The sequence below is a fragment of the Anguilla rostrata genome, chromosome 15 (assembly GCF_018555375.3).
Source record: "Anguilla rostrata isolate EN2019 chromosome 15, ASM1855537v3, whole genome shotgun sequence".
NCBI classification, from domain to species: domain Eukaryota; kingdom Metazoa; phylum Chordata; class Actinopteri; order Anguilliformes; family Anguillidae; genus Anguilla; species Anguilla rostrata.
The window spans coordinates 21,964,820-21,984,034 of NC_057947.1; the positions used below are offsets into that span (position 1 = coordinate 21,964,820).

At 39.8% G+C, this 19,215-nt stretch overlaps 1 protein-coding gene across 5 annotated transcripts; it reads left to right on the forward strand.

The window, feature by feature from the left end:
• The first annotated feature begins 1,679 nt into the window (after nt 1–1,679).
• Nucleotides 1,680–18,249, forward strand: nkpd1 (NTPase, KAP family P-loop domain containing 1). Of its 5 annotated transcripts, XM_064311035.1 has the most exons (7): nt 1,681–2,049; nt 5,152–5,319; nt 9,376–9,449; nt 11,159–11,222; nt 13,465–13,593; nt 14,013–15,784; nt 16,126–18,249. In XM_064311035.1, the coding sequence occupies exons 4-7, from the start codon at nt 11,183–11,185 to the stop codon at nt 16,402–16,404; spliced, it is 2,220 nt and encodes a 739-aa protein (XP_064167105.1). In that variant the 5' UTR covers nt 1,681–2,049; nt 5,152–5,319; nt 9,376–9,449; nt 11,159–11,182; the 3' UTR covers nt 16,405–18,249. The 5 variants fall into 5 exon arrangements, with proteins under 5 accessions (XP_064167104.1, XP_064167105.1, XP_064167107.1 ...); XM_064311037.1 differs by lacking the exon at nt 9,376–9,449; XM_064311034.1 differs by lacking the exons at nt 5,152–5,319; nt 9,376–9,449 and having other exon boundaries at nt 1,680–2,049.
• The last annotated feature ends 966 nt before the right edge of the window (nt 18,250–19,215 follow it).

Below are 19,215 nucleotides of genomic sequence, written 5' to 3' on the forward strand. Positions count from 1 at the left end.
TCCTTCAGACTCCCGTGAACGAGAAGGAGTGCAGTGACTTCAGATTCCCGTTCTTTGCGAATGATAATGATTCATGCAGTGACTGAAAACTCTGGCTGAGGAAAGAACCCAACTCTGTTATGCAGGCTCTCATACTGGTTCAGTGAAAAACTACTCAGAAAAGAGTCAGTTACTGTCCTTTATTGGTTAATTCCTACAGTGGCATACACTGTTGTTATGCTCTTCACAGATGTTTGCACAACAGTTAAAAATAAATATATCTGGACATGTTTTTGTGCAAATTTGTTAGTTTGCAAAGAAGTTACAAAATTGTTTGCAATCAACAAAGGGTTGATTATAACAATATAATCTAGGCTACTTTATTAAAATAGCACAATATTTAGCAGATTAGGACCATTTCTAAAGAAAGGGTAGCTTTATTGGTACAGAATCCCTTGGTAAATGCATACTGAAAACATACATCTTTCAATTCACAGTTACATTATATCATGCAGTCAAAGGGCTGGGCCATTTGCTTCTAATTTTACTCAGGAAAATGTTCATCATGGCAATACAAAGACAGCAGGAGGGAAATTGGTAGAGCTGTATCACTGTTGACTAATGGCTACTGCAGAGCCCAATTGTTACATAGGAGTAGCTGCAGCTTCAGCAAATGGTAAGTTTGAAACTTACTGAGAGCTGAACCAAAGGAACATATTGTTGCATGGAGTTGCCAGTTCCTTTTGTTCATCAAAATGATTAGTTCACAAATAACTAATCATTCTCAAATGACACACCACAAACGCGTATGGAAAGCTGCATTGTTTATAGTACCATTACACTAGTTTTCTGGGCTTTGCACACAAACCTTTACACTACAATAAGGTACAGTACTCACAAATATGGCCATTTACAGAAATTTCTATAACTTCTCAACGATAAGAATGTAAATACATTAATTATTTATGTTCGATTCCTTCTGATGAAAAATTCTGTGGAAGTTTGTGAAACAGACGCCATGTCTTGGTCAGGTCGTGCAATCTGAGTGCAGAGGAGGCTGTCTTCCCCTCTCCCTCGCACCTCAAAATGTTTCTCAAACTTTTGTTAGTTCAGACACGTTCACTAGCTTGAGGAAATGTTCATTGCCTTCTAAGTGGAGGGAAAGCTGTTTCAAAGGCAAGCAGTGGAACACCCTCTTCTCTGTGAATGCAAAGCTTAAGGAATATCCTGCCTCTATGCAAAGAAAGACCTGCTAAGTCTCCATGTTAGAAAATGGAATGTAAATGGTTATCTGTGCCTAATTTATACATCTGCGAACCACCAGAACAGGTAGAGCGAGCTTGGAGATGATCTATTTCCTTTATCTGAACATTTAATCTGCATTGTTTTTAAACTCAATTATCTGCTGCTATTTTGGGCTCCTTTTTTCATAATCACTGTGTGCTGGGCAAGGGGGAACTGTGCGGAGCAAAACACTTCCATCAGTTCTAAAATGTTATTTTAATTCCAGCATAAGTATCCTTACCAGGAATTAGATTATTGGACACAATTTTAACTTTGACGCTTGAGCTGGAGGAAAAGCAAAGCCTTTCACTTGATTTGCATGAGCTAGTGATTGACAGCACATAGAAGCTCCACCCTAGGGTGAGGGTTCATGCAGTCTCACTACCCAATCAGCGATCCAAAGGCATGTGTAGTATGTCGTGGAAGGATCCAGAGGTTTCAGGGTTAGTGTGGTGACGAGTCAGAATTTAATCTTTTACCGTCACAAGGACACTTCAATACAAACCCCTGTGCATATCTATTTATTTATTTATTTATTTTTCTTTGACAGGCTCGGTTTCAGAAGTCCTGTGTTGTGCAATAAATCTTTGGGACTGAAAGCAATACTTCATTTGTTGCGGTGGCTTGTTTGACAGCACCCAATCTCCATGGCAGCAGAACAAATGCTGGATAACTGTACAGCCGAAACTGATGAACTCAGAGCTGACTGTTCATGCGTGGAGTGGGGATGCAAAGTTACTGGGTGTTGGGTTCAGTATTTCTAAACACCCGGCGCAATCTTTAAAGGTAAGGTCTCTTTCAAAGAAATTATGTGAAACACTTACAGGTAAGGTGAATGTTGAGGGAGGTTGCTTTGAATCTGGGATCATCTCACAATATTCCATGGTGAATCTGTATTTTACTTACAGTATGTAACTATTCCATAAATGGAAATTAGCAAAAGGTAAATTCCATGCAGACATTAGGAAGAATTTTTTCATGCAGAGAGTAGTCAATGTGTGGAATAGCCTGTCAGGTCACGTAGTAGAGGCAGAAACTCTGTGGATTTTCAAGACTAGGCATGATACAGTGTTAGATACTATCTAGTCTGTAGGTAATCAGAGCACTAATTTTGTCAGGAAAATGGTGAGCATTGCTGGGCCGAATGGCCTGTTCCTGTCATTATGTTATGTTATGTTACAATCCAGGAACAGGGTTGGTTACCACTGCTTTATTGAATAGAGAGTTATCTAAAAGAAAGTGCCTATCTGTAAAATGAGTCTGCCATCTTTGCTCTCTAAATATCTAATCTACTCATCCAAGGTAATTTGCACCTTTTTCATTTAGTGTATTTCTGGCATGCCTTCATCTGCTCATTCACTTTTTGACCCTTCCACCTTCAACCTGTGCATCATGTTTGATGATTCATAATGTACAGTAGTGTTCTTGATATTATAAATTAAGTTCATGAGCAGGCTGAACATCTAAAGCAAACGGAGAGCACGCTAATGGCATCGTTATGGTGCATTCGAAGTGAAATATAATTAGTGAAATGTAATTAATGGGGACTTATTTAATAGTTTCACAATTAAAACAACCTTGTACTTATTCAATGCCTCTGCTGCAGGCATTTCACATTCGAAGTCTATGGCAGTCTATGATAGTGGCCCAAAAGGTGTCAATTAACCATGTTTAAAAAGCAATCATTTTAGATTACTGCATTAATGATGGTAATCAAGACGACATGAATGATGGATGAATTTGTTCCAGAGTGGATCGGTGTGTCTAATGCAGTCATCAAAAGATTGTAAAACTTTTGAAGAGGTAGCTGAAGCGTGGTTCAGACCAAATATTTTAATTAATCTCAGGAGTTGGGGTTTAGAGTCACAGAGGGTGCACTTCAGTCTGCTGACATTTTTGATGAATCATATCTAATAAATGAAGGAACATTTAAGAAATTTTATATCTTACTCAAATGACTAAGAATAATCACACACTCTGTGCTGTTTTGGAAAATCTGAACTCAATCTGTGTAGCAATTGTGAAATCAATCATATATGCAACAGTTTGCCTCCATGCTTTAAAATGGAATGCTCCATGTGAAAATTAAACCCAGATAAAGTGTTTGGTTGAGCATGCTAATCACTCAGAAATCAAGGGTGGTAGAACCTGAGGCCCAGCTCCACAATCTTTAATTTATCATGAACTTCCCTTTGGGCTATCCCCTGTATGACCTGGGTGTGTTGTTTCAGTTATAAAGGTATCACTCTTTCATCTCATTTCACTCCAATTCAAGCTCCAAAAAAGTATCAATCCAACTTGCACTCGTATGATGTACACCAGGTGTGTCCAGCTCAGGTCATGGAGGTCTGCCGTGTTTGAAGGTTTTTGTGGTTTCCTTTCTATCAGCAGTCGATTTAGGATTAAAAAAACATAGTGTTTGCGCTCTCCAGCCAATCACTGACGTGGTAAAAAATAATGAAAAACCAGCATTGAGAACAGCCATTGTTTAAAAGGTATATTCAAATACAGAATAGTTGCATCCTGTACATCAGAAATACCACATTATCCTAACTTTCCATGTCTGACATACCTCAGATCCCTGTTGAAACACCCAAAACTAAATCTTTAACTTATTTAGAAATGCAGCTTTGCTGAAATCCTCTTACCTCACATTTTCAAAAGCGAGTTTAACCTTATCACACAAACATAGTTTTGTACGTTCTTTCTTAAATTGTTGATTTTAACCATAATTTTGAAAATTCCCTGACAAAAAAGCATAGAAATATAAACCACAATGCTTTTTTCAATCTAAATTGCCTGCCTATTTTGTAATAGGCATTCTAGGACCATTTTACAAAAAAAAAAAAACAAGTTTGCTTTACACAAAAGCACCACTCCAACAATGTAACAGCTTACTCCAGAAACATGGGATGCAAAAATGCTACAAAGAGGCAGAAAGTCAGACGATTAATTCTGGTTTAGCCAGGCTAGTTGGGTAAAATCAATAGGGATGTTATTGGTCCCCACCAACAGTTTCTGGTGAGAGGAAACCAGTTGGGCTGCATTTACATTGCACCTACTTTCTCTCACATTCAGCTAGCTCAAAATAGCCTTCGTAACCACACCCAGCACCAGCTTGCTCTTATACCAAATACCCCTACCAGTTGGTCCACCCTGGAGCACCATGCAATGAGATTCCTTTTCTTTTTCAAGAACAGTGGAAGTACCAATTATAAATCCAAGTGAAAAGATAATTGAGTTAAACTACACCTCATTTTTCAAAGAGCAGCTGCAGGTGCTCTTTAAATTCTAGATTGAACTGTAATAGTTTAACATTAAGTGCATCCTCAATCAAAGAAGGCATTTAATCCTGTAATGGCCTCCATGCGTAAACATTTTGTTTGCAAAGCTAATAAGTCATTCTGAAGCACCTCTTTAAGCGCCCCATGACTCCACAAGGAGAGATGCTTATTAATGCTGTTCTAATACCACAATTGCACTCATAATTCATTATCATTTCTCTCTATTCTCTGAGCTTTACATATGAAGCTACATTATTATAAAATAATAATATCCTTGAATAAATTGATATAAAGTAGCAGCCTATAACCAGAAATATTAATAAGGCAGAGAAGGGGGGTGCAGTCCATGAGTAAAGGGCAAAATGTGAAAGAGCATACTTGTTAATTAACTTTTCAAAATTGATTCAATCATCAGGGAATGTGTTGGCTTTAAAAGCTGTGTACTTTTGGTTTTTTTAGTACAGCTAATGTTCCTGCCAGCTCTTTTCTTCACCCTTTTTACGCTCATGGAAATATTTCATGCAATATTTTCAATTTGTGAAACCTCAGAGAGGTGGGCTGATGAAAAGACAGCTGCTACTCTTTCATAATACATTCTCATTAGGTTTTGGGATAGCTGCCCTTCTGTCAGGGCACAAGAAGCATGCAGGAAGTCGAGGAGGACAAATGAGGTACGAGCCCCAGCAGAAAAGCCCAGGGTTTGCTGATAGTCGGGGCGGAATTACGATGCCGGCGACGGGCTCAAATCAATCAGAGAGAGATCTTTCAGCAGGTAATTTCTTGAGAGTTTTTTTATTTATTTTTTCTTTACTGAATGTGTGGCGGTATTTCATTCTCCTTCTCCCTGCCCCTTGCTAAGTCTCCTGGCCTCCTGCTTTACAACAGCACAAATCTCCACCAACACGTTTTTTTTGTAATTAGAGATAAAAAGAGAGATTTTTTTTTTCTTTCGTCACTGTGCCTCTGGCTCTGCTGCATGTTGGAAAAATGGATGGAGGGGGTGGAGTGGGTTGAGAGGAGGGGGGGGGGCATTTGGTTGTGAGAGAGGAATTTAAGTTGGTATGTAATCTCCTTCAGTAATCAATTTCAGCTTAAATTAATGCATCTATACAGACTGTGTGGAAACCTTAGCTTCCGGGATGGGGCGGGGGCATTGAATTGTTGGGCTCCACTGACACCTCTACAAATATTCAGGCGACATGAGTGGGTTCATTTTTTCACAGCTATGTCCAGAAACCAAGGGTGTGAATGCAGCAGCAAGCACTTTGACACAGTTCTTCTTCAGCCTCCAGATATCGCAGGCTTTGTTTATGGATGACGGCAGGGGCAATCCGTCTTTCACCACGATGGCCGGCAGGCGTTTCGATGGGGGTAGCGTGGCCGGGTGCCTGACAGGGTTTTGACTGAGAGGCAATCCCGCGTCCCGATTCATTACTCCAGCCATGTCGGTGTAATTCCTGCGTAGTTGCAATATGCCATGATTGACTGAGACCTCCACACTGTGTCCAAGCCACACTCTCCTCTGTCTCTGGGGGAAAACGAGACCCCCGCCCCCACCCCTGCTAGAAACAGCTAGCAACATGTAGGATTCTGCTCATTCGGGGGCACTAATTCAGTGGTAACCCAAGAAACCTTTGGTGACTCACCGTCAGCTCAAAAAACCCAAATGTTTCCTGACTTCCAGTCACAGCTAATGGGACAGCCCAGACTGAAAGCAGTGATGTCCAGTGATTTAGTGGTGCCGGCCTTCACAGAATGAGCCCCTGGGGAGGATTGTATTTATGCCTTTGTGTGCCCATTGGTATTCCTTCTTTAATCCTCTTTTTTTTTTGTAACATTCAGTCTAAGTCCTCATTGGAGACATCTAAAACGTGTCTAAAAGCTCTTTGTCCCTTAGAAATGAGAAGGTAATGCCCAGATAAAACGGGAGCTGTGTTTGGACTCTTGACCGTGTTATTTTGCTTGTTACCAGTTCCATTTAGTACTCCCTCTCACAGGTTCATGTCAAGACAATTAAACTCATGAAATATATAGAATGTTACCGAATCATGATTGGGGTTTCTTTTTTATGTATTATAATCATGGCATTGTGTGGACGGAATTCAGATGAAAATATCTTTATATTTTTCTTTATCGGTTTTTTAAATCCTCATTTATTTTACTTTCTCAAAATTAAAAAAAAGTTTCTCATTATATCATTAGTACAGCCTACCACATTGATGTGGCTGTTGGGAAAAGCAAAAGTTATGCTTTTACATCCAAAGGATTCTTCATCTTTTCACCCAACTGAAGCTTGTAGTCATTGGGTTGAGTGCAGTTCATGCACAGTTGGTTCCGATTGATTCTAGGTTCAAAGCAGTTGCTCTCATGCAGCGAGCAAGGGACAACCCAGTCAGCTGAAACCCTTTATGAGTAATGCTATGGCCAATTTTTCTCCGCCCTGTGGGACCGCTAGCTCCTGCTGGCATGGGGACAATCGAGGTTTCATGCCTAACCATGGGGGATCTCATTACAAGCAAACCTAGCATGTTAACAGGAAAAGCCACCCAACAGTCCTTTAAAAAAATAAAAATCTGTTCTAACTGTACAAGCAAGGCCAATCGAAGAAGACGGTAGATACGGATTACTCTGCCAGTGCCAATTTAGAATCTGTAGCAAAAAGAAAAGGAAAATATATATTCTCTTTTCTCTCTGGAATACATGTCAGAAATGTGTGATTACTTTGTTTATAGTGAAGAATGTTTTTGCTGGTGATGGCAATTGCACTGCCTTGTGTACAAAAAAGGCAGTGCTTCAAATCAGCAGATGGTGCCATTTCAGTATGCTGTGGAAAATGCCTTCTTTCACTACTTGAGGTCACGATTTCTGTTTTTACTGTTTCCAGCTTATGTGAGTCCCTGAGATTTGGTCTTTGATTGCATTTAGCGAACAGTTCCTGGGGCTTTTTAGGAGCTCAGGTAGAACATTTTAATGTTCAAGCAAGAGTAGGACAGTGTAACTCCCCCACCCCCACACATAGGTGGTTTCTTAATGGTGTGGGTTGCATTTCCTGGTATGTGTGTGTGTGTGTGCATTCATACTCAAAGAAGGCAGGGCCAGTATTTATTGTAGCTAAATGGTACTGAGTGATCATTCAAAATATAACATCAAAGCATTTATTACTAACAGAGAGCAGTATCATTCAAGGTGAGAGTGCCCCATAAGCAGTTAGGCAATGGGGAACAGGACACTGATGTTTCACATTCTCGTTTACTAATTCTGAACCCGCACAGTCTTGCATGGAATATTCTGAAATGACGCCTGAGATAATGTTTTCCTATAAGTGACTGAAGATTTTAGTGTACTACCTGTGTAGAACCCAGGTATTAAATATTTGCCAGGACTCACAAGTGGTAGCAGGTCCCAAAGAATCTGATGTAAATGCAATCTTTTCAAGCCGTGCTTTGGGTAACACAGAAATCAATGACTGACCACATGAAAATCTAACTGGCTTAAATAATTTCTGCTATGTGGAACTGTGCCTTTGTAGAGAACAGAGGCTGAAGAGAGGCTTATAGAGGGAGTTTACCCTGTGTATTTAATTTTCAAGGTAAGAGTAAGTGGTATACAGCAGTATTCTGCAATGCTAAGTGTCTGGTATCAATTAAAGAAATTGAAAAAACAACTTGACACAGGCCTTCACGTAAACTGATTTTTTTCAAGAGCAGCAATACAAGTATAAATGTTTTCCAACACAGCTTTATGGTTTATTTGCATAGGGATTTGACCTAGCTTAAATAATTATTAAACTGATCAATTTACAGAAGGACTTGACACCAAAAAATGTATTAACCAGAACTTAAATTGTTTAATCAGAACCCCATATAACACTACACTGGGAAAAGTATGTGGACACCTGATATCCAACATCGCATCCAGAATTATGGGCATTAATATGGAATTGCCCACCATTTGATGCTATATCAACCTCCACTCTTTTTGGGAAGGCTTTATACTACAGTAGATAGCATTGCTGCAGGGATTTTCTTCCATTCAGCCAGAAGAGCATTAGTCAAGTCAGAGACTGATTGGGCAATTAGGCCTGGCTCACAGTTAGCTTTCCAATTGATCCCAAAGGTGTTGGATGGGGTTGAGATCAAGGATCTGTGCAGGCCAGTCAAGTTCTTCCACCATTCTCAACAAAACCATTTCTATATGGACCTCACTATGTGCCCGGGGACATTGTCATGCTGAAAAGGAAAGGGCCTTCCCAAAACTTTTGGGGAAGCACAGAATCATGTATAATGTCATTGTATGCTATAGCATTAAGATTCACTTTCACTGGAACTAAGGGGTTTAGCCCAAACCATGAAACACAGCCCCAGACCAAGGGGTGTCCAGACACTTTTGGTCATTTTTTATAACTTGCCCGGAGTTTTAATCCATAGGGAACATAACTGATACTGTACATTTGGACGTTTTAGATGAACAGTGATCACTTTCGGTTTTGATTTTGTCCCTTAAATTCTCAGCTGTACATGCATTCAGAATCGTGATGAATCATACTGTTCATTATGAGTAGCCACCCAAATTGAGAGAGCTCAATTGGCCTTTTGTTTGTTTTTCTTCACGTCATAAAGTTTTACAGCCGAATCCTACCGCACAGTGACACACCTTCTCGATCAAGGTTCACTCCCTCTTCAGCTCTTCAGGTATTGCTTCACTCTGCTCCTTTCATTTCCTCTCTTCTTCATTTAATGGCAAATATACAGTCTTTTGCATTCAATGCCTAACATTAAAGCATTCAAGTATATTTAGCATAACCCAGATGCTGTCTGTTTCCAACAAGTTCCCACAGGTTTCATTACGCAGCAAATTGAAAGACTTGTTTAAAGGAATGTGCCCTAAGCTATCATAGAGTTGGTAAGTAACTTCTGGTAACTCTTGTAGTGCTGTTTCAGCTCACCTTTGTTTTATTTACTTGGAGGGTATTTGAAAAGTATGGCTTTGATATTTAAAAAAAAAAAAAAACAGAAAGCATGATCAGGAGCAAAAGCCAAATGTAACTGTTTTTGGTATAGGTGTTACTAAACAAAGCAGGTGCTGTCAACATATTACACATTCACTGTAGGAAGGCACAACAAAAGGGACAATTTAAAAAGGGAAGCATTAGAGGCCAAGCTTATTTTGCGAACTATTGCATACTCATCTTCTCAGATTACTATATTTATAAGGAGTAAAGTACTGACTAAAAGTAGCATAATTATGTAGATTGTACTGCCACAGACTCGCAATTTAAATACGAATGCAGCCTCTTAACAGCCTGTTTTGTGTTTAAGCTGGGTTATGGAGAGTTGTCAGGACACAAGAGGTATTCAGTACAAGTACCTTTATAAAAATGTATATTATAAAGGGATGATGCTAACAAAGCTTGCTTTGAAAATTGTAAGAATCTCCCCACAAAACTGAATCATACATTTGTTCTGTAGTTGCTTTATCCATCCAGGGTTTTATTTATCAACTAATTGCACTGAATTTGATTGGACGTGTGGTTGCACTTATGTTCAGTGTCTGATTTATCCATATAGAAGTTAACTTACTTCTATTCAAACACGTATGCCAGCTCCAAGCCTGACATATGTACATTTTCTGGAGGTGGAAATGAGCATCACAGTATGTTTTGTATTTTCATAGTCTGGGCGGAGATTGGGACAACAAAATGTAGCCTAAAAAATGTTCTTTTAAAATATATTTTCAACTGCAAGTCTATGGGTGCGGTGCGTGTTGATAACTAAATAAAGTAGCCTAATTCTCTTGTGACTTGCCTCTCTGCACAAATCTACAAATGGATTCCAAGCCTCTGCCTGTATTGGTTTGTGTGGGACCATGAGCCCCCATAGCCCTAGGGCCACAAGGACACTCCAATGGAGAGGACAAACAGAGGGCTGTAACTGTGTCCTGAATCAGTCCTAATCCATCATGTGCATTAACCTGCTGTCTCCCTCTAAACTACACCCTGACTGAACAAATGTTAGGGAGGAGGGGGAGGGGGGTGTTGTGGGGTAGGAGGAGTTGAAATGCACCTCAGACTTCACCTCTTAAGGAGAGAAACAGAATAGTTCAGTGAGTCTTGCATAAGGCTCCCAGGTTGTATCACTGTATGCATTTCTGTCTATTTTGTGGTTATTATATTTTAGTTAATCTCTGCTGATTTATTTTATTAAATGGTTTACAATTCCCAGCAATTATTCATTTAAGATAGCTTATTCAGTTTTAGACATGTGGCACATAAATGTATAAAATGTGTTATAAAATGAATAGGCGATACTTTACATACAGTAACCCATCATAACAGATTGCCATAAACACAAGTGTCATAAAAAGTTGTTTGCTGACCGATTAGGAGCATTTCCACTGTTGGCATTCCACTGTTGTCATAGGTTTTTGAATGTGGGCAATAATGCTTATTCTGCATAGCGCATTCACCTATTAAAACAAATATACACGAGTACAGAATTACATGTAAGTACAGCTCATTTTATAAAATGAGAGATGAAGGCCTGTTTAGATGATAATAGGATTTTCTGTCAAAAAATGTTTTTGTTTATTTATTTATTTATTTTTTTTTACAGAAATTGCTTAGATTTTCTGGGGATATGGACACTCACCACACAGCCTGTAAAATGATCCACAAAGGTAAGACAGCAATAGTAGTGGAGCTGGTAATGCCATTAATTTATTACCAGCATGTTAAGGGGTTAATTCTCAGGCAGGAAAGTACATTCATATCTGCAGGCAAGATGCATAACCTGAACCACCTCAGCATGTCAAACTGAATACATGGATTATACAGTGAATGAAATGCACTCTGGGTAATGTGCAACTAAGCCCTCTCTGTTAGTAAGTCTTCTGCTGGAAAATGCAATTTTACTGTAACTTTTAAAGAAATTGCAACAGAATGTCACAAGTCAATGTTAAAATTGAATAAATGTCAGGACATTTAATAATGAATTGTGCTCTAAGAAAAATGTTTCACATCTCATGTCACACTTGTTTTCATAGGTTTTTTAGAGAATAGGATTGGACAGCATTGTAAATGCATCTGAAATAGGAAATCATGATCTGGGAGAGCATATTACACATAGACTATCACAAGAATGGGGCTACTGGGTGGCTTTTCCTGTTAAGGAACTATTCTTGTGCATGGATAGGCTCCACAGCCCAGGGTAGAATCCTGAATTGTACAGTGCTGACTATGGCTGGTAACTAGCCTACTCAGGGCCAAGCGTAATACAGTAACATCCTCCAGGGGTCAGGTTCAGTTTGCTGGAATCCATTTCTGGACTGCACATTAATTTAAATTATCAATCACCAACAACAAGAGATGCATCGCAGGATTTGCTCCCAGGCTCTCACAACATAAAACACACAGCCCAATGAAAGACATCAGTGCATACAGTACCTACTAGAACTGTTTTGGAGGCTTATTTTTGTATTGACAATTTAACATTTTTAAAATTTTATGTTTAGTTTAACTTCTCAAGTAAATGCAAAGTTCTCTGAGAATGCAGGCTGAAAGAAAAATGTTAGCCTTTCACTTTTTTAACTTGTGATGGCTACTTGGTATTGGCTGTTTGTTGTCAGTCTTCATGTTTTATATATAGTCTCATATAGTTCATATATGCCTATTTTAATTGAGTTAATTTGCAATGAGAAAATGCTATATATTTCCACTAAGCCTAATTGTTCAAATTATATTCCTGTTGTATTTGTGTTAAAAGCATTTAAGCCATGAAATGGAGCTGTGCTTTTAGGGGTGTTGGCTGTGCGATCTGCTAATTGCAGAAATGTGGTTTCAATAATCAATAAAATCATCAATATAATGAATTCATATAATAATTTATACAAAATAATCAAAGCATTTTTTGAAATGCTGGACATAAATAGGTGCAAAAAGTGCTTCATAAGTTGGTATTGGAGATCTATCTCTCTCCCTGCCCGCTGCAGTGCTGTGCCACAAGGCACACTGGCACACAGCACACTGTGGTCGTTTCTGGAAATCAGGTTTTCTGAACTAAGTCTTTCTCAGGCTCAGTTCATTGTTATTAGTTTTGGCCAGATTTGGTCTCAGGCACGGCTCTCTCGAGTTTGTTTGGGCTCAAATTCTCAGGCCCGTTGAGAGTTCTAGTGTGCTTGTCACACACCCACCTTGGCTGAAGAGATTATGCTGTGGGCGTGGCTATGTACAGTTTGGCATTCCAAACTGGAGAAAAAATTGAGGGGAAAGCGTAACAAAAGTTTTGGTGAGGATTTTCTCATTAATTTATGCATTTCCGTTAATTTCTCAAATTGAATTGAATGAAATGGAACTGTACCCAGCCATAGATTTGAGTTGTACGAGGCTGCACTAGACATTACCTGGCTGCATTGCATCATGATGTATAAAGGTCATCTGTCTCTGCTCATCTTTTTTTGTATCTTTTGTAATTCATTAGGCAGTAACTTAAATTTTTGGAAATGTATTACCAGTGCAATGTTCAAAGTTATGTTTTACCAGTGTAGCATACAGTACCAGTTTATTGCACCACTGTCTATGCTTGACAATGTGGCCAGTTTCATTCTACAGTGCTGAGGTGGAGTTGTGAATATCACTTTAAAAATTCTTAAAAATGTAAAAAATACTCTTATCTGTAGGACCCACTGTCTGGTCTGAGCACAGACAATTTATTAATACATATACACTTCAAACACTGGAATGTGTTTCAAATGTATACTGTATATTTCACCTTCCATTCAACTGACTAAAAGGAAGCTCTGTTTTTACATATTATCACAGAGATACCACATTTGCTGGCTATCTGTAATTTAGAAAATACCTTTATAGTGTTGAAATAGGTGAGCATAAAGGATATGTACTGACCTGGGGTTTTGACTGCAGATCGTCCATCGGATAACATTTATGGCTACGCTCTGTCTAAGACTCTGACGAAGGTGGCACCTCCGATTACAGTGGCACTGTACTCCTCCTGTCACAGTCGAGTCAATATGCTCCTCAAGTGCATAGAAGGTAGGCTGCTCTTTCCCTCTGTCCATCATGCTGCCATACACTTACAGTTGTGATAGTCAATCGCTGACAAAACGAATGGAGAGACTGAATGGAAAGTCTTTTTTAGTCTAAAGAATTACACTTTCATCATTGTTCCAATTAATTTATCAACTGCTCATGTTTACTGTGGCATTTTTCTCACAGAATGCACTGCAATAAAACCTTTATTGTAAAATGAATATTTACGGTGCAAATGTTACCTGAAAGTTTACTTGATAATTTATCAACATTACATGGGTAACAATGAGGCCCATTAAGCAATGAGCAAAGGTAGGAGCTCTGCTTCAGGATACAAGCGGTCTCAAAACTTAAACTGTCCTGTGCAAATCTTAAAGTGGCTATTCACCAATTTTGTATGTTTGTATCACATTTAATTTTAGCCCACATGAAGAAAGAGGCGGAGAGAAGAGAACAAAAATATGAAGGAAGAATTAAGCCACGTTCTAAGTCCTCTGTAACTTACTTCCTGTGTACCATCATCAAGATGCTTTTCTTCATCCCTGTGTGGACTGAACAGAACCAGGGACAGACTAATGTTCGCTACATATTTCTGAAGTTCAGTGCCTGGCACTTTGCTGGCAGTGACATGCTTTGGGCAGGCTTGGTGATGAGACTTTATGAAGGTCTTCAGGAGAGCTTTGGCATGCTCCTCATCCCTCTGTACCGCTTCACCCAGCACAAGGAGGAGGATGTGAAGAAGGTCATTGAAGATAGTGAAAAAGACTGGAGGTCAAAGAAGATCTGCTGCTTCCCCCTGTGGTTACTGACAATTGTTGTGTTCATTGTTATCCCAGTGATAGTCTTCCTCCTTATTATGTGTGCTTTCCCCAAGAGGAAATATGGAGGTGAGGCTATTAAGTCAGATGAAGGTGAACTGGGGATGTTAAAAAGCGTCACCATTGGCATCCTTGGGGTCCCCGCTTTTGGTGCCGCTCGGTTCATCTTCCAGCTGATCAAGAGCGTCATCATGAACCCGAAATTCAACATCAGGTGGAATATGAACAATGAGAAGGTTAGCAGCAAGTTAGGGTTCATGAATGAGGTGTGGAAGGAGATGCGGGTGATCTCCTGCTTCATCCAGTTCATGGAGGTCTTTGAGAGGCGGAAGATCCGTGTGGTGCTACAGATCACCCACCTGGACCGGTGTACACCCAAACGGATCATGGGGGTGCTCAATGCCATAAACATCCTTCTGTCAGATGAGGAGAGTCCTTTCATTTCCATGATAGCCGTTAATCCGGAAATCCTGGTGCAGCAGATAGATTACGCAGATGGTTGCTTCTGCAAAGAGGACCATGCTCGAGCCTTCTTGAACCGCATTGTGACCTTGCCCTTCACCGTGCCCCAGTTGTGTGATTTCTCAAAGCGCAAGGTCTTTCACAATATTGTCCAGGGCCAATTGAAGAAGATCAAACAAGATTTTTCTGTGGACGAAGTAGTTTTTGGAAATGATAATTCAACAAAAAGTGAACACATGGAGCTGTTCAGCAAAGACCACAAAGCAGAAATGGATGTCACATTTGAGCTGAATAAAAAGGATTTGGAGTGGCTTATTGAGAATGCCTTCGAGTGCATTTACAGTGAGGATGGTAAGCTCCACAATTACATCACGGGGGACACTATATCCATGAGGAGAATTATCAATTCGATCAGGGTGTCAGTCATCATCATGGAGGCGATGGAGATCGAGTTGCCTTCTATGGAGCTTATTGCAGCTTGGGTAGTCCTGGCTGACCAGTGGCCCTGTCGTTTGAGTTGGATTTTGGAGTGTCTAGAGGACGAGCGGCAAAGGGTAGAGCTAGACCCAGAGCCATCCATAGCAGTTGCCTCGGATGAATCAAGGACACTATGGGAAGTCTTCAGTGAATACAGACTGGAGCTCTACATGATCAGAGACCAGATCAACATGCACCTGGAGCACGACGAAGATCCTGAGCTGTTTGAGATGTTTCTCAAGGTTGACTTCAAGCTCACTGTTAAAGATGCTGACCAGTTTGAGCTGGCCACAGTCAACTTGGACCACTCAATCAAGAAGGAGCTATCCAGGATAAGAGGAAGCATAGCACGGAGGGACACAGTTGGGAAGAAAACTCTTATCCCACTCCCAATGAGCTCTGTGATCAACATGACCACAGAGGATGTCTGCAATGAGGTAACATTCTTTTGGCTTTAGAGATGCCTTTATTTTGATTGAATTGCATAGCTCAATCAAAACTACTAATTTTTCTGAATACAGATTTCATACCCTGCTCAAGTATACAACAGCAGTAAAGAATCTGATACATGGTGGAAAACCAGCTCTCCATACACTGCATATAACGACCTTCACTATTTTATTAAGCAGAATGCATTCTCTTTCTCCTTGGTTTACACCACTGAAAAATTACTGGCTTATTCAACCATTAGTGCATTAACAGGTCATTTCAGGCAAAGGGTATGGATTTAATTGATGCTTATGCCTTTTCACCTTTTTCTTTTTAAAAAAATCTCCAGATGGTGAGGCTCAAACTGCCAGAGAAGTACAGCCAGGTCATCCGTGAGAATGAGCTGAATGGACAGGCGCTCATCTACAGCGAGAACGCAGAAATCAAGCGTGTGCTGCAAATGTCCATGGGAGAGTGGACAACCTTCAGCATCCACCTTCTGGGCATCTGTCCACCCCGGCTTCCTTTGCTGCAGTCTGCGTCTCTTGCCTGTCCATCTGCAGTGACCCTGGAAGATTGCTTTCCTTCACTTTGTCACTCTGAGAAGCCCGAGACTGCATGCATATGATTAATTAGAAAAGCAGTTGGTAGTCTCTGTTGTAAACTAGAGAGCTGTGATGGAAGGGTAAGGGCCAAGCGTTGTGAACCTCAATGGATAGAGCAAGCAAGGAGCAAAATTCTCAAAGTGGATGAGATCCACTCATTCAAAACCTGACATAATAGGCTCTCTACCCCAGAAAGACTTTCATTAACCCCTTACATTCCCTCCTTCTGTATCGCCCCCTTTTTAACACAAGCCTGAAAATGACATGGTTATGTGCCTGAAAATGTGGTTATTATTCTTGAACCCTTTTGATGATGGGCATAATCTTGGAGTTTGTTTTCCAAGAGTCAGAATTACTGCCAATATTACTGAAACAAGATTAGAAAAGCTCAAGCACAGTGGAAGTGGAAGTTTTTTCTCACCTAAAAGATGATTTTTTTTCAGTGGATACAGATACTTGAGGTTGTGCCTGATGGGCTTAAAAACACAGTGCAGACACAGCCACAATGCTGGACAAATCCTGGTTCCAATTTGATGACAATGCTACCAAAATTGAACATTCTGCATAGTATTTTTTTCTGAGCTAAGTGTAGACAGGTTTCCAAAAAGGCCATTTGGAGACATCCAAAAGGACACTTCAAAAGGTCTTTAGAGGTGTAAAATTCTATACACTGTATACTAAATGCCCTCGGAAGAAGTATGCTTAAAAAAAGTTGGTTTCTTTCTCCCTGCTTGTCACCCTCCCCCTTCCTCTCCTCCTTTGTGAGCATATGAAAACTATATGCAAGGCAAAATATTACCTACTGGAATTAAATGAATTCAAACTTTGTCACATGTAATGGTCTACAAATACAAAACATTTTCATTCCAGATAAGTTTCTTTTTCTTTTGTCAATTGTTTTGGCACTGGTTTGTGGTTTCCCATTAGTAAGCTTAGTCCTTCAAATATGATGAAGCATAAATGAATGGTAAATGGACTGTATTTATATAGCGCTTTTATCCAAAGCGCTTTACAATTGATGCCTCTCATTCACCAGAGCAGTTAGGGGTTAGGTGTCTTGTTCAGAGACACTTCGACATACCCAGGGCAGGGATCGAACCGGCAACCCTCCGACTGCCAGACAACCGCTTTTACCTCCTGAGCTATGTCCCCCCTATATATGAAATATAGGCATCAGCTGTCTATTAATACTTCTGTATGATGTTTTGTCTCCTAGTAACATTATTCTCTTTGCTTGAGTCAACTCAAGTCAATTTTGACATCCTAAACCAGAGACAAAACAAACAGATGATTGATAAGCATATATGATTTAACACATTTTGATAGTTATTTACTATAATATTCAAATCTTTTATTAAACATTTTATTATAAAAAAGGAACTATGTTGTTTGAAAGCATATTCTATTCAAGTCCACTTTGCTAATGCCTGTCATTAATTACAAGCCTGCAGTGCATTATCATGCTCAAAGAATGCAGGCAGTCATCCGCATCAGCCATTACCACAAATATGACAATCTTGTGCCATTATCTTTATATGATAAGCATCAATATTTGCATCATTGTACATCAAGGTACTATCCAACATGTGTACATGAGGTTCTGACATGAATGACTCAAACGTTGGAGACTTGCTGCTTTGCTGCATTGTTTGTAAGGCATCTTTCATATAGCTGTGTGCATCTTTTTGGTTATAAAGACTTTTTCTTTGTATACTTTGCAGTGATTGTGATGCACTAGACGCAGTTGTGCCCGAAAATGTATTCGTTATTCTGTTCTGGAATAAGAAAAAGAAAGCTACTGTTTACTACCTTACTGTTGTTTAGTTTAATAAAAATAAATGAATAAAAATAAAAACAATAAAAACAGATACAGTGTTTGACATGTTTGCCATATTCAGCAGTATCTACAGATATACATGCACAATAAATATGTGCTGCAAGCCACGAGACAAATAAGTCCTCTGAGATCATTTTGTGGTTGCAAGCCTATATCAAGGCAGGGGCCCAACCAATAAATAAGTTAAATAAATAACCTTTATTTGCAAATACCATAGCCAACTGAGGGCTGCCTCAGGGAAGCCTCATAAAGCTATAGCAAGGTAATACCTTGCCTATTACGTTAAATTACATTTCATTTTGCTGCAAGGAAAAAGCACTGATGACACAATTTGGCCATCTCCCTCCGGGCATGTCTGGACCATTGTGACATCACAGTAGATTATCTTTGTTCTTCCATTCTGATGGAATTGATCCTGATGGGGAGAGACCACTTTTGTGTTTGTGTAAATGTCAAGCCCACATTTACAGCAAGCCTACTTTTGGTTTGAGGGGCTGATGAGGTGGCTTTGATAGCCCAAAAACATATTTCACAGTCTTGTTTATTTTATCGAAGGCTACAATGTTCTGCTTATTCATTTGCTTGCATTGGTAATTAACATAATTGTTAAAGAAAATGTAAGAGAAAATAATAATAATTCCAAGTTGGATCATGGCACATTTGTACTACTCACTGACTGGGCTGTTTGTTGTGATTCTGGAAGCTTGCAATGGGATTTTTATTTTTCTGCAGAAGACAACATGATGAAAAGACAGAGAAACAGAGGGAGACACCCTGCATATATCTCTCATCTCACAGCAGGAGTTTCAGCTGGGATTTGCACAACCCCCAGGTATACTAAAGGGACCGTGGGTCAGAGACAAACAGTTTGACACTCATTTCCCACAGTATTCAATCACTCTTTCCATGGTTTTTAAGGGGGGGGGGGGTCTCCCCGTTTTGTGGATGCTAGGGAATTTCTGCTGCTCCGGACAAGGCCGACGGGTGCCATGATGGA

Coding starts and splice junctions, on each gene's coding strand:
- nkpd1 (XM_064311034.1), top strand. CDS start 1,954: ATGAACTCAGAGCTGACTGTTCATGCGTGGAGTGGGGATGCAAAGTTA. Junction 2,050..11,158: donor ACCCGGCGCAATCTTTAAAG/GTAAGGTCTCTT, acceptor TTTTTTTTACAG/AAATTGCTTAGATTTTCTGG. Junction 15,785..16,125: donor CAGAGGATGTCTGCAATGAG/GTAACATTCTTT, acceptor AAAAATCTCCAG/ATGGTGAGGCTCAAACTGCC.